Source organism: Talpa occidentalis, unplaced genomic scaffold, assembly GCF_014898055.3.
Source record: "Talpa occidentalis isolate TD23 unplaced genomic scaffold, MPIMG_talOcc4v2.1 talOcc4.14, whole genome shotgun sequence".
Lineage (NCBI taxonomy): Eukaryota > Metazoa > Chordata > Mammalia > Eulipotyphla > Talpidae > Talpa > Talpa occidentalis.
In genome coordinates, this window is record NW_023601433.1 from 26,867,862 (window position 1) to 26,880,909 (window position 13,048).

At 45.9% G+C, this 13,048-nt stretch overlaps 1 gene segment (V, D, J or C); it reads left to right on the plus strand.

Moving 5' to 3' along the window:
- Positions 1 to 8,962: 8,962 nt before the first annotated feature.
- Positions 8,963 to 12,824, plus strand: LOC119244047 (immunoglobulin lambda variable 2-14-like). The segment is given in 3 exon segments: positions 8,963 to 9,008; positions 9,122 to 9,454; positions 12,769 to 12,824. Coding segments are annotated over 3 exon segments (435 nt in total).
- The last annotated feature ends 224 nt before the right edge of the window (positions 12,825 to 13,048 follow it).

Consider the following 13,048-nt stretch of genomic DNA (forward strand, 5'->3'; position numbering starts at 1 on the left):
GAGAATAGGGCCTCTCCTGGGTCTCTGCCTTGCATGCCAGTCCACAAATTCCTTTAAGAGGCAATGGGAAATATTTTCAAATATGTATGCTCAAACACAGTAGCTAGAGGATGAGTGAATATGATCCTCCAGTCATTGATCTTGTTGATTGTGGAAACTTAAGCATGGCATGGGGGCCTGCTGGTCCAGTACTGGTAGTGAGATTAAAAGGTGATAATTCAGGGCCACCCTGGTGGCTCTAGAGGTTAAGTCTCAGCACTATCAAGCTATGGGCAACCACTGCAGCATGAGTCCATCCCCAGGGAGGGAGCTCAACCACATGGAGAGCAGAACTCTACTGCCACACCCACTGTTCCTGTCAGCAACATATTTCAGTAGATCCACCTGTTTTGCTCCCCACTCTGCCTCTGGTGCATCCTCTCCCTCCCCACATCTCTGTTCTACAGCCCAGTTGTATGCATAAATAAATAAACATAAATCTTATTTTTTCCTGAAAAAATTGGTACTTCAGACTGAAAAAATCTCGGGACTTGGGGTTGGACTTGTTCAGGGCAAAGGCAGTTAATACTTGTCATAATTCATTCTTGATTCCAATTTTGTGGTTTTCTCTATCCCACATTCCCTGATATCTTGCGTACAGTTATGACACAACTGCACCTGCAATGTAACTGTTGGGAGTTAATATGCAGCAGACACGATTTTATTTTCATTCAGTTTCATCCACATTGACCAGAGTGAGTGTACTCATACTTCTGGGTTTGTGTGGTGGGGACTGAGGACCGAGAATGAAATGTGAACTAAGCTCAGGGAACAGTGTTCTTCAGGTGACATTTGGTAACAAATCACAAGGCAAAGAAAACAAAGAGGGATCTTGAAATTGTCCACAAAAAGAGCAATTGGTTGCATGAGCACATCAAATGTTGCATGTGACAGACAGTCTTGAAATGAGGGCCCTAGGGCTGGGGTGTTAGAACTACCCACTTCACTCCAGCCCCTCCCTCCAGCCTCCAAAACAGGATTTTACCTGCTGCTCCCCACTGGGTCATTCAAACCTACTGAGCTCCCTCTCCTCCTGCCAAATATTTTATTTCACCATTTTGAAAAACAGACTTCTTTAGTCTGCATCTCACAATTTTTTTAATGAAACTTGTTATATGACTTTAATTTCCATCCGGTGTGTCTTCCTGGCTGACTAGAGAATCCCTCATCTACACACTAAAGAGGAAACACCTACTGGGGTAGGTTGAAGGGCAGAGTCTTAGCTCACCCTGTGGCAGGACACATTTCATTCAGGAGGAGACCCAGGGAAAAGGGACAGAGGACTATAGGGATGAAAAGGAAATGGGGGAACCGTGTATTGATCTAGAAGAGAAAAAGTAGGAAGGAAAAAGAAGCATAAAGCTGAGATTTTCAACTACACTCAGCAGCCTTATCTGGCATTGTGTCATACCATATGCTGCCCGCAGGGGGCAGCAGGGCCTGGATGGGGGAAGGTTACTGGTGTGGTTCAACCTGGCCTGATTCAGTTCTAGGAGCTGCTTCCCTCTGATCTCCCCTAGTGTAATTCACAAACAGAGTCACACTTCTGTTGTACCCCAATAGTTCTTTTTATCAGGACCGGGAAATGAACCAGATCTCAGTCTCAGGTCACAGTGTCAGCCATTGCACACACGTGGACATAGAGGCTTTTGAGAAGAAAGAGTGCGAGGTGAAGGGAAGTGAGAAGTAACCACCTTTGGGTTTCATCATGGGAAAATGAGTGATTGGAACTTCTCGGACAGCCTTGAACCCTGTCTTTTCCACACTCCTCAGAGCATGAAATTGCCCCAGATTCTCAGTCAATGAGCAGTCATGAGTCTGTGGTGGAAGGAGAGGGACACCCGCGGGGGCTCTGGCACTGCCACAGGCTCAGTCTGTCCTGACTCAGAAAGTGCAGCTCAGGGGGCAGCACTTCAGTGCAGTGCTGCCATGCTACGGTGCAGAGGAATCTAGAGTGCAGGAACAAGTCAGAGTTGGGTAAGCAGAAAACAAATACAGAACAGATATTTTTGGAGGATCCTCTCTTGTGAGACAGGAGTAAAGGACAAGAGAGTTTTGGGGAAGTCAAACCCAGAAATTTTAGGGTATGTGCATCATGATCTTACATTCTCCACTCTCTAGTCACTCGGGGCACAAGCAAGGCACCCAGGAAATGGACCCCAGGTACATCTGTCTTACCACTCCGTATCTTCCACCCCAAGATCACCTGGGCCAGAACTGAACTCACCAGAATTTGTTTTCCTCTTTCTAGCTTTCTGAGTCTCCCTCAGTTTCCAGGTTCTGGGACACTGGATCACAATTTCCCCTGCTGGAGTGTCATCAGGTATCACACCTGCGGTGTATCCTGGTGCCCACAATACTTGGTTGAGCCTGGTCTCCTTATCTCTGTCCTTGGGACTCTGGCCCAGGGGTCTCTGACCACTTCTCTGGTGTTGAGTCTCCCTGACCCGCAGTGGCTCCACCTGAGGAGGAGGCTGCTCATCATTGTCCCTCATTTAGGAGGCCTGGCACTTTCCACAGTGTGCAAGTTCATAGGGAAGGGAGGCCAAAACCTGCCCTGTGCTCACAGGCTCCCTCCCTGTTCTGAGGATGCTTCACCAGCCTGTGCAGAGGGAACTTAACACACATGGCCTTGGAATGTGGTTCCCACAGCAGCTCCATTGTCATCCCCTGACACCAAAATGAAAACAGCCACTATTTTATTGTTTTGGAAAAAAACAGCATTTTTTTGGGTCTCTTTATCCCCATTCTTCAAATGCCCTAATGGAGACAGGGAGGTACATGTTGGGGCCAGTTTTCCCAGTTGTCATGTATATCCGCACTTTACATGCTCTGGTCTCCCACGCCTGTGCAGCCCAGCCTGGACTCAGTTCTTCAGCACGACATCTCCTTGTTCACTCAGGTCTGCCCTGCAGAGTCAGTGCGGCCTTTTTGGTGCCTCCTCTTCTGCACATTGTTGCTGATAGGAGAGAGGCTGTTGCTGCAAATCTATGATGAGCTTGCAAATTGTGTCTTCTCTTGACCTTTTGGGCAGTGTCTCTCATTTCCACTTATAAATGAAATGAATCGATGTTTCTCTTTTTTCTTCTTTTTCACTTGTCATAGTCCCTTACAGCTCCATCCATGTTGCCACAAATGGCCTGAGTTCACTTTTTTTAATCACAGAGTAGTATTCTATTGTGTATATATATATCACAAAAAAAATTTTTTTTCAGTTTTTTATTTTATATAGTTCTTACATCATTTTTCATTTTTGCCCAATGTATGCACTTTCATTTTGGTTATATTCCCCATACAATTGCACCCCCCCCCTTATTTTGACCCTAGTCCTTCCTCTCCTCACCTCCCTCCCTGTAGCATATCTCTGGTTTATAGTTGCTTGTTGATTTTGATTTTTACTTTGTATTAATTGGTCTTTTTCCTGGTCCCTTATTTAGGTTTTCTAAATTCCTGCTATGAGTGAGATCATCCAGTATTTTACTTTTTCTTTCTGACTTATTTCGCTGAGCATGATCCCTTTGAGCTCCATCCATGTTGCTGCAAACTGCATGTGTTTATCCTGTTTGATTGTTGAGTAATATTCCATTGTGTATAAGTACCACATCTTCTTGATTCAGTCATCTGGATCAAGATTTTGGCATTTGGGTTGTTTCCATAGCTTAACTATTATAAATAGTGCTGCTATAAACATAGGGTGTAGGTGTCCTTTGGAATTAATGTTTCTGAGTCATTTGGGTAAATACCTAGGAGTGGAACTTCTGGATCATATGGAAGCTATATGTTTAGTAGGTCACGAAATCTCCACACAGCTCTCCATAGTGCATGGACCATTTTGCACTTCCACCAGCAGAGCAGGAGAGTTCCTTTTTCTCCATTACCTCACCAACATTTGTTGTTGCTAGTTTTTTTAATATGTGCCATTCCCACTGGTGTGAGATGGTATCTCATGGTAGTTTTGATTTGCATTTCCCTGATGACAAGTGATGCTGAACATTTTTTCATATGCCTGTTGGCCATTTGCATTTCCTCTTTGGAGAAGTTTCTTTTTAGCTCTTTTGCCCATTTTTTGACTGGATTATTTTCTTTGTTTTTGTTGAGTCTCATCAGCTCTTTGTAGATTTTTGTGATCAGTCCTTGATCAGTCCTTTAGTGTTGTGTGCAAAAATGTTCTCCCAGTCGGTGGGGTTTCTCTTTGTTTTGGTTATTGTCTCTTTTGCTGTGGAAAAGCTCTTTAATTAGATGTAGTCCCAGCTGTTTATCTTTGCCTTCACTATCAGTGCTTTGGGTGATGTGTCTATAAAGATGTCTTTGAGGTGCATGTTGTGTAGTGTTTCAGCTATATTTCCTTCTATATATTTTATGGTTACAGGTCTTATGTCTAGTTCCTTAATCCATTTTGAGTTGATATTTGTGCATGGTGTTTGGTACTAGTCAAGCTTCATTCTTTTGCATGTAGTGACCCGGTTTTCTCAGCAGCATTTATTGAACACACTTTCTTTGCTCCCATGCGTATTCTTTGCTCCTTTGTCAAAGATTAGTTGGGTTTATTTCTGGATTTTCTGTTCAGTTCCATTGGTCCGTGTGTCTATTCTTGTTCCAATATATATTACAACTTTTTGATCCATCAGTCTGTTTGGGGCATCTGTCAAAATAGGTGGGGAAGAGTAAAAGGGACTATGGTGATGGCCACAGTCAGATGTTGTAGCAGAACTTCAGGGAGAACACCTGAGCAGAGAAACCAACGCTGTGCAAACACGGGCAATGATGCATGAAAATAATAAATAGAAATAAATATGCAAGTATAGTAAATATGTAATAAATAAAAAAAGAGGAGCAGCTGAGGAAGGTGAAAATGTTGCTGAGGACTGAGGAAAAAGTACATGGACCTTTTCCTATAATATCTCTCTAGGTGACCCCATTTCCAAATATAATGAACAGGAAATAATTTTAGTTGCATATGGGATGTTTGGGATACCCCCCTTCCATTCATGGATTCCTTTCCTGAAGTATCCCGCAGCATGCTGACTCCTTACTCATGAAGGCTGTTTCACAACAGGTTCCTTTTTCCTCCAAGGGAAGATTCCTGGTGGGTATGTCCCCTTCCTCAGGAATCCCCAACATTTCTGGGGAGGCATGAGGCAGGAGGCTTCATTTGCATGAGGCAATTCCAGTTCTTGCTGGAGCGCCTGTTACAAATCTTCATAAAGACACGCTCAGACTTAGACATGATTTGACTTGGAATGTTCAAGTATATAAATGAAGGTAGGTTTCGGCCAAGAGGCCCTGCATGAGACCAATCTTTCCACCTCACCGGAACTTTCTCGTTTTAGATCTGAACATAGTTCTGGCCAGGACCTAGCCCCAGCGCCTCAGGAGGAAGAGTCACTGTGATGTCAGCGAGAGTGGGCCTGCAGTGCCCAGACTCAACATAATTGTTCTGCGTCTGTGCCAGTGTCCTGTCCGAGACTCGCGTTTCTAACAGTGGACTCCGTAAAGTCAACTGTGTGGACAATGTCCAGCTTGGAATGGTCTGAGTTAGACAAGGCAGGGGAAGGAGAAATTCATCCCTTTCCCTTGTCTCACTGCTGGAGCTGGATCATTTTACCTCATTCCCTGTCCAGTGCTGAAATTCACATCACATGTGCCCTTGTCCTCAGGCATTGGGACTGGAAATGAATGAAAATGCCCACTGTCCAGGCTCCCTAGCTTGCACATGGCAGCTGATGGGATTTTCCACCTCGTATCCTCTGATGGGATCTGGTGAGAGCCAATTCCTGACGAGAAGTTAATCTCCTCATATTCCACCAGTAATTATTTTTTCAAACCATGTGCTGCCCTTTTCTAATTTCCCCAGTCAACAACCAGTACTGTCACTGAACTCCCACAGACTGGGTTGGTGTCACACATCATGGCCATCAGTATCCGGCTCACAACACAGTGAGGATGGGCCACTGCTCCCGGACACAGAATAGCATGCTGGGTCCTGGCCCTTGTCTTCTGTCCCTGGGAGAGGAGATATTAGCTATTTCTCTGCCCTGCTGGGATCCCCTCCTCTCCTTGTCACTCAGATGCAGGCAGGGTAAATCCTCTCCTGTCTTGGCATCAGGAATCTTGTGCTCCAGCAAAGGATACTTGAGGGAACATCAAACTCTGATTGCCTTCTCTGCTGTACAGTGGGGTGAGTGGAGTGAAGGGTGTTGGGAGAGAGAGAGGTTAGGATGGAGGGCAGATTGAAAAGGTAGAGAGAGAGACAAAGAGGGAGAGAGAGAAGTAAATGAAATGTGGCATTTTCAGGGTTGGGAGAGGAAGACTCAGGTGGAAACTGCATGAAAGCTTATTTCAATTTAAATGTACTCACCTCAGAAACAAAGGTGACAACTGTCTCTAACATCCCTGAATGTGCTTTGGAGTCTTTGAGACAAATGCAGTGGCTCAGCTCCCCAACCTGAGCTTGCCCCTTGATTCGCTCAACAAGCAAACATCAGAGAGTGGGATATTGGGGTCCACTACTCAGTCTTCAACAGACCAGACATACAACGTTGAAGAAAAATGAGAATTTCATCGGGAGCAAAAGCTTGCATAAAGGCACTGTGGTAGAGAAAATATGGACGATATAAGGAACAGAGCGGCTGGGGAATGCTCTACTGAGGCAGTGAGGAAGTAGAGTGGGCAGTTGCGACTGCAGAGAGACCACATCATGCCTGAAAAGTCCAAATACGGAGACCTCACCGGTGGTGCAGCAGGTTGAACGCTGCACTGTGAAGCTGTGAAGCTGTGAAGCTGTGAAGCTGTGAAGCTGTGATGCTCTGAAGTTGTCCTTAGCCTCTTCAGCCTGGGTTCGATTCCCGGCAGGCCAGGGAGAAACCCACATGGAGTATCAGACCTCTCCTGTCTCGCCCACTACTCCTCTCAGCAGTGTCTTGGTCCAACTGCCTGCTCTGCTCCCCACTGGTGAATTCTGGTGAATTCTCTCACCTTTCCACGCCTCTGACCTGTACCCCAGCTCTTATAAAAATAAATAAATCCTTAAAAAAAAAAGTCCAGATAAGGAGTTTCAATTTCATTGATGAGAGGTCTTATTTTTATTATTTGTAGGATTTTCTTCCTTCTGTTTGCTTTGTGTTTGTCTTTGTCCTTTCCTTCTTATGTTTTTGATATGGAATTCAGCTATCAATTTCCATGTCAATACTGAGTTTACAGAACCCAAACATTTTATTTTTTTTTTCAAGATTTATTTATTTATTTATACAAGCACTGGGTACAGTCAAAAGCGCGGGAGGGTGAGAGAATTCACCAGAGCCAGAGCAGGGAGCAGAACAGGCAGAAGGACCGAAGTACACTGCTGAGGGGAGCAGAGGGCGGCAGGAGAGGTCTGTGCACCATGTGGGACCCTCCTCTGGAGGCCAGGGAGGGCAGGGGATGGAACCTGCACTGCTAGAGGCTGTGGGCAACTTCACAACCCAGAGCTCAACACTGAGCCACCAGGGAGGCCCAGAACCCACACATTTTAATATGTTGTGTTTTCACTTTCCTTCCACCCAAAACAATTTCCAAAGCCATTTGGCCATCCTGCTTTAACATCGAATGCATGTTTAAATGCACTTAATTTATTATTTTTTTTAAAGATTTCTTTATTTATTTATACAAGCACTGGGTACAGTCAGAAGCGCGGGAGGGTGATAGAATTCACCAGAGCCAGAGCATGGAGCAGAGCAGGCAGAGGGACCAAAGTACACTGCTGAGGGGAGCAGCGGGAGTGGCAGGAGAGTTCTGCAGCACCATGTGGGACCCTCGCCCGGTGGCTGGGGATTGAACTGGAGTTGCAGAGGCTGCAGGCAACTTCACAACCCAGTGCTCCATGGCTGCGCCACCGGGGAGGGCTGATAGTTTGATTTTTTAAATATGATTGTATACATCATAGCTTTCTTTTGTTTACTGGTTTTCTGGTATACTGTGTCCTTTCTATAGATATCTCCTGTGTGCTTATTTCAAAATGGGCTAATTTCAGAAGTCATGTAATTGGTTCTCTTTTCCACTTTTTGTTTAGTTGTTTGTTTCAAAAGCTGAAGGAAAAGGGAGAACTACGTGGAGGGCACTAGGAGGCAGATTTCTCTTACAAATGTGAGGAAAGAAGCAGGAGCTGAGAGAGGACAGGGCAGGGATGTCCTGCTAAAGCTCTGCTGCTTCACAGGACTTGGGCTGCACCCTCAGTGGCCACCAGGGGGCAGCAAGGGACTGGGTTTCTGGGACCTTCTTGCTGTGGTTTATCCTGAAGTGGATGATGTCCCATGAATGTTTACCTCTGAGATTTTCCTAGGAAGAAGCAGGACTCAGGTGTCCTAAAACAGCTGCGTTGTTTCAAACTCAGACCATGGAATACAAAGGGAAAAACAGGAAACTGTTTCTGGTTTGCTGTCCCTTTAAATGCACGTTTCTTTTTCCAGTGACTTTTCAGATTCCCTTTATAATTGCCTCTCCTGCATGTTCTAGGTTTACAGCTGCATTCAGAGGAGAAATGGCATAGCATGCTCTCTACATCCCAGCTGGAACATGAACCATAAATTGGTACTTTTCATTTGAAAAATAAATGAATTTTAAACCCACACAATAAAAAAAATAGAGAATTAAAGAATAGTCTCACAAATTTTAAAGAGAGAAGGAGACACATTTGTGAAAGGTTCTGTGATTTCACGTCCAGATTGGGTGAGGTTGGTTTAATTTAACTGTGGAAGTGGTGAAATGGAAAAAAATGCAAGTTGAAAAGAACATATCTGTGACCTAGGACTTGAATCTAGCACTAAGTAATCAGATTTGCATAGAGGCCCCTCCCTAGCCTTAGGCAGGGGGAGGGGATAAGAGACATCTGGGGGAGCCAGGCCCAGGTTGGGGCATCAGAAGGCAGAGAACTTGGCTTGTCTCCACCATGGCCTGGACTGTGCTGCTCCTCACCCTCCTCACTCAGGCCGCAGGTGAGGTCTCCAGGGAAGGGACACTGAACACATCACAGCTGACCCTTTATCTCCTGCTCAGGCTCACCTGGGCCCAGACTAAATTCACCTGAGTGTGTTTTTTCTCTTTTCAGATTCCTGGGCCCAGTCTGCTCTGACTCAGCCTTCCTCAGTGTCTGGGACTCTGGGACAGTCAGTCACCATCTCCTGTGCTGGGACCAACAATGACATTGGGGGTTATAACTATGTCTCCTGGTACCAGCAGCTCCCTGGCAAGGCAACCAAGCTCCTGATTTATAGAGTCAGTTCCCGGCCCTCAGGGATCCCTGATCGCTTCTCTGGTTCCAAATCAGGCAACACGGCCACCTTGACCATCTCTGGTCTCAAGCCTGAGGATGAGGCTGAGTATTACTGTAGCTCACTCAGGAGTGATGGTGCTTACCACAGTGGTGCAAGTTCATGGGGAAGTGAGACAAGAACCTGCCCTGTGCTCACAGCCTCCACATTGCACTGAAGATGTTTCCCCCACCCTGTGCAGATGGGGCATCACCCATGTGTGTCGCCTCATGGGGCATCAATCTTGGGAGCTGCAGGGGACAGAGGAACAATAACTCAAAGTCCAAGTAGTGAGACAGAGAGAGAAAGGACCAGGGGGTTACATGTCTGGAGATACTGTGCCAATATCCTGACCAGTCACACATTTATTTGGTATCAGATTCAGGGAAGGTGGGCAAGTATGTGGAGTAAAGTCCTTGGCGGGGATGTGGATTGGGGCTGCATAATAGTCTGGCAAAAGCTTGGGAGAGTGAATAGGGGCTGTTGCTTGGGCATTCCATTGTCATTGCTGATCAAAACATCCTATCTCTAGTCCCTGTTCACACTTAACTTCCTGTCAAGGTGGTCTAGCTGCTTATGGTAATGTGGCCATAGTGTCTGCCTGAGGTTTTCAGCAGATACTAATTTCCCAGTATGTTCCTCATACCAAACTTTTGTCCAGGTGAGAGGCCCCAGCCTCACTCTACATTTAGCTTAACCAGCAGCAATTTTGGGTGACAGACACAATCCCAAGAACAAGGGGGCTTGGTGGATCCACACAGATGGCCTCAAGACAAAAGTTGTATTCGCTTCCTTCCTTTCCATAACACAATCCACAAAGATCCTGTCCAATTTTATGGCTGCAACGATAGCTTTTCTCCATAATGATGATTAATCTTAGCATATAATACACTTTCCATTTCTGCAGTGACAAGAGACACTTGGCATGGAGCTGGGGCTGTTCTCCCGAGTGGAGCTGGGTCTGTACTGCCTGAGATGCTGGAACATGTCCTGTGTCCCAGCCACGTGTCAGTGTGATGGAGGCCAAGAATAGAAAGCCTGGAAAGGAGGTATCCCAAGACCAGAACCTGACCTACAAGGAGGTGGGGTAGAGGAAAATAACCTGACCATTAACCCAGCTGTAGATGTCAGCCCCTCAGTCACCAGTGCCTTATCCTAAGGCATAAGAACCAAGCAGGATCAGATTGCTCTAGGGAGTGTAGCACAGACTTGAGGGTAAAGATATGGAGATTGGGCCCATCTTGGAATCTCTGATCCCTTTCTAGTATTGCCCAGTTATCCAAAATCAACAACTAACAGGCCACTCCAAGGAGGAGTGAGCCCCTCCCAAAGAGAAAAGGACTATATCAGTGCAGTTTCTGCACAGGCTCAGGGTAGATTTCCTACTCCCCACCTGTGACTCTGCAGGTTTCTCTCTTCACCAACTCTCTCCTCTGTAGGGCAGCAGCTTTCTGGCTGTCCATGACCTGAATCATGCTGGGACTTCTCTTCACTGACCTCCTTCTGGGGAGGCCGTTCTCCTCAACGCTGCCCACCTGCAACCATGCAGGACCCTCTCAGCAAAACTGTCCCTTCTGGGGCAGCTGTTCCTGCCGCTTGTGTCTGTGCAAATGTCTTTAGCTGTTTATCCCTTCCCTAATAAACCTTCCCTTTAAATATAACTAACATCTCTGTCTCATGGAGAAACTCGCCTGGGAAACTTCTGTGTGCTGCGGAAAACAGGAGCTCTGGTGAAACCTTTCCCAGAGTGAACCCAAGGACCCCACACTCCAAACCCACTGACTCCAAAAACGACAAGTGTAAGGCTGCTCCCAGTGTGTTCTGCCCACAGGATGTTCTGCTCACAGGATGTGAGTTTCTGTTCAGAAAGTCTAGCATTTTCTGTAACCCCTGTTGCAGAAACACCATGGCTGTTCTCACATTTCCAGGAATCTGTCCAAGATTCTTGATGTTTTCAAGAGAGTGGGGAGAGAATAGGGCCTCTCCTTGGTCTCTGTCTTGCATGCCAGTCCACAAATTCCTTTAAGAGGAAATGTGAATTATTTTAAAATATGTATGCTCAAACACAGTAGCTAGAGGATGAGTGAATAGGATCCTCCAGTCATTGATCTTGTTGATTGTGGAAACTTGAGCATGGCATGGGGGCCTGCTGGTCCAGTACTGGTAGTGAGATTAAAAGGTGATGATTCATGGCCACCCTGGTGGCTCTAGAGGTTAAGTCTCAGCACTATCAAGCTATGGGCAACCACTGCAGCATGAGTCCATCCCCAGGCAGGGAGCTTACCCACATGGAGAGCAGAACTCTACTGCCACACCCACTGTTCCCGTCAGCAACATATTTCAGTAGATCCACCTGTTTTGCTCCCCATTCTGCCTCTGGTGCATCCTCTCCCTCCCCACATCTCTGGTCTACAGCCCAGTTATATGCATAAATAACTAAAAATAAATCTTATTTGTTCCTTAAAAAAGTGGTACTTCAGACTGAAAAAAATCTTGGGCCTTGGGATTGGACTTGTTCAGGGCAAAGGTAGTTAATACTTGTCATAATTCATTCTTATTTCCAGTTTTGTGGTTTTCTCTATCCCCCATTCCCTGATATCTTGCGTACAGTTACGACACAACTGTACCTGCAATGTAACTTGTTGGGAGTTAATATGCAGCAGACACGATTATATTTTCATTCAGTTTCATCCACATTGACCAGAGTGAGTCTACTCCTACTTCTGGGTTTGTGTGGTGGGGACTGAGGACCAAGAATGAAATGTGAGCTAAGCTCAGGGAACAATGTTCTTCAGATGACATTTGGTAACAAATCACAAGGCAAAGAAAACAAAGAGGGATCTTGAAAGTGTCCACAAACATCACAATTGGTTGCATCAGCACATCAAATGTGGCATGTGACAGACAGTCTTGAAATGAGGGCCCCAGGGCTGGTGTGTTAGAACTACCCACCTCACTCCAGCCCCTCCTGCCATAGCCTCCAAAACAGGATTTTACCTGCTGCTCCCCACTGGGTCATTCAAACCTACTGAGCTCCCTCTCCTTCTGCCAAATATTTTATTTCACCATTTTGAAAAACAGACTTCTTTAGTCTGCATCTCACAATTTTTTTTAATGAAACTTGTTACATGACATGCTTTAATTTCCATCCGGTGTGTCTTGCTGGCTGACTAGAGAATCCCTCATCTACACACTAAAGAGGAAACACCTACTGGGGTAGGTTGAAGGGCAGAGTCTTAGATCACTGTGTGGCAGGACACATTTCATTCAGGAGGAGACCAGGGAAAAGGGACAGAAGACTATAGGGATGAAAAGGAAATGGGGGAACCGTGTATTGATCTAGAAGAGAAAAATAGGAATGAAAAAGAATCGACAAAGCTGAGATTTTCAACTACACTCAGCAGCCTTACCTGGCACTTGTGTCATACCTTATGCTGCCCAGCAGGGGCCATCAAGGGCCTGGATGGGGGAAACTTCCTGGTGTGGTTCAACCTGGCCTGATTCAGTTCTAGGAGCTGCTTCCCTCTGATCGCCCCTAGTGTAATTCACAAACAGAGTCACACTTCTGTTGTACCCCAATAGTTCTTTTTATCAGGACCGGGAAATGAACCAGATCTCAGTCTCAGGTCACAGTGTCAGCCCACTGCACACACGTGGGACATAGAGGCTTTTGAGAAGAACGAGGGAGAGACGAAGGGAAATGAGAAGTAACCACCTTTGGGTTT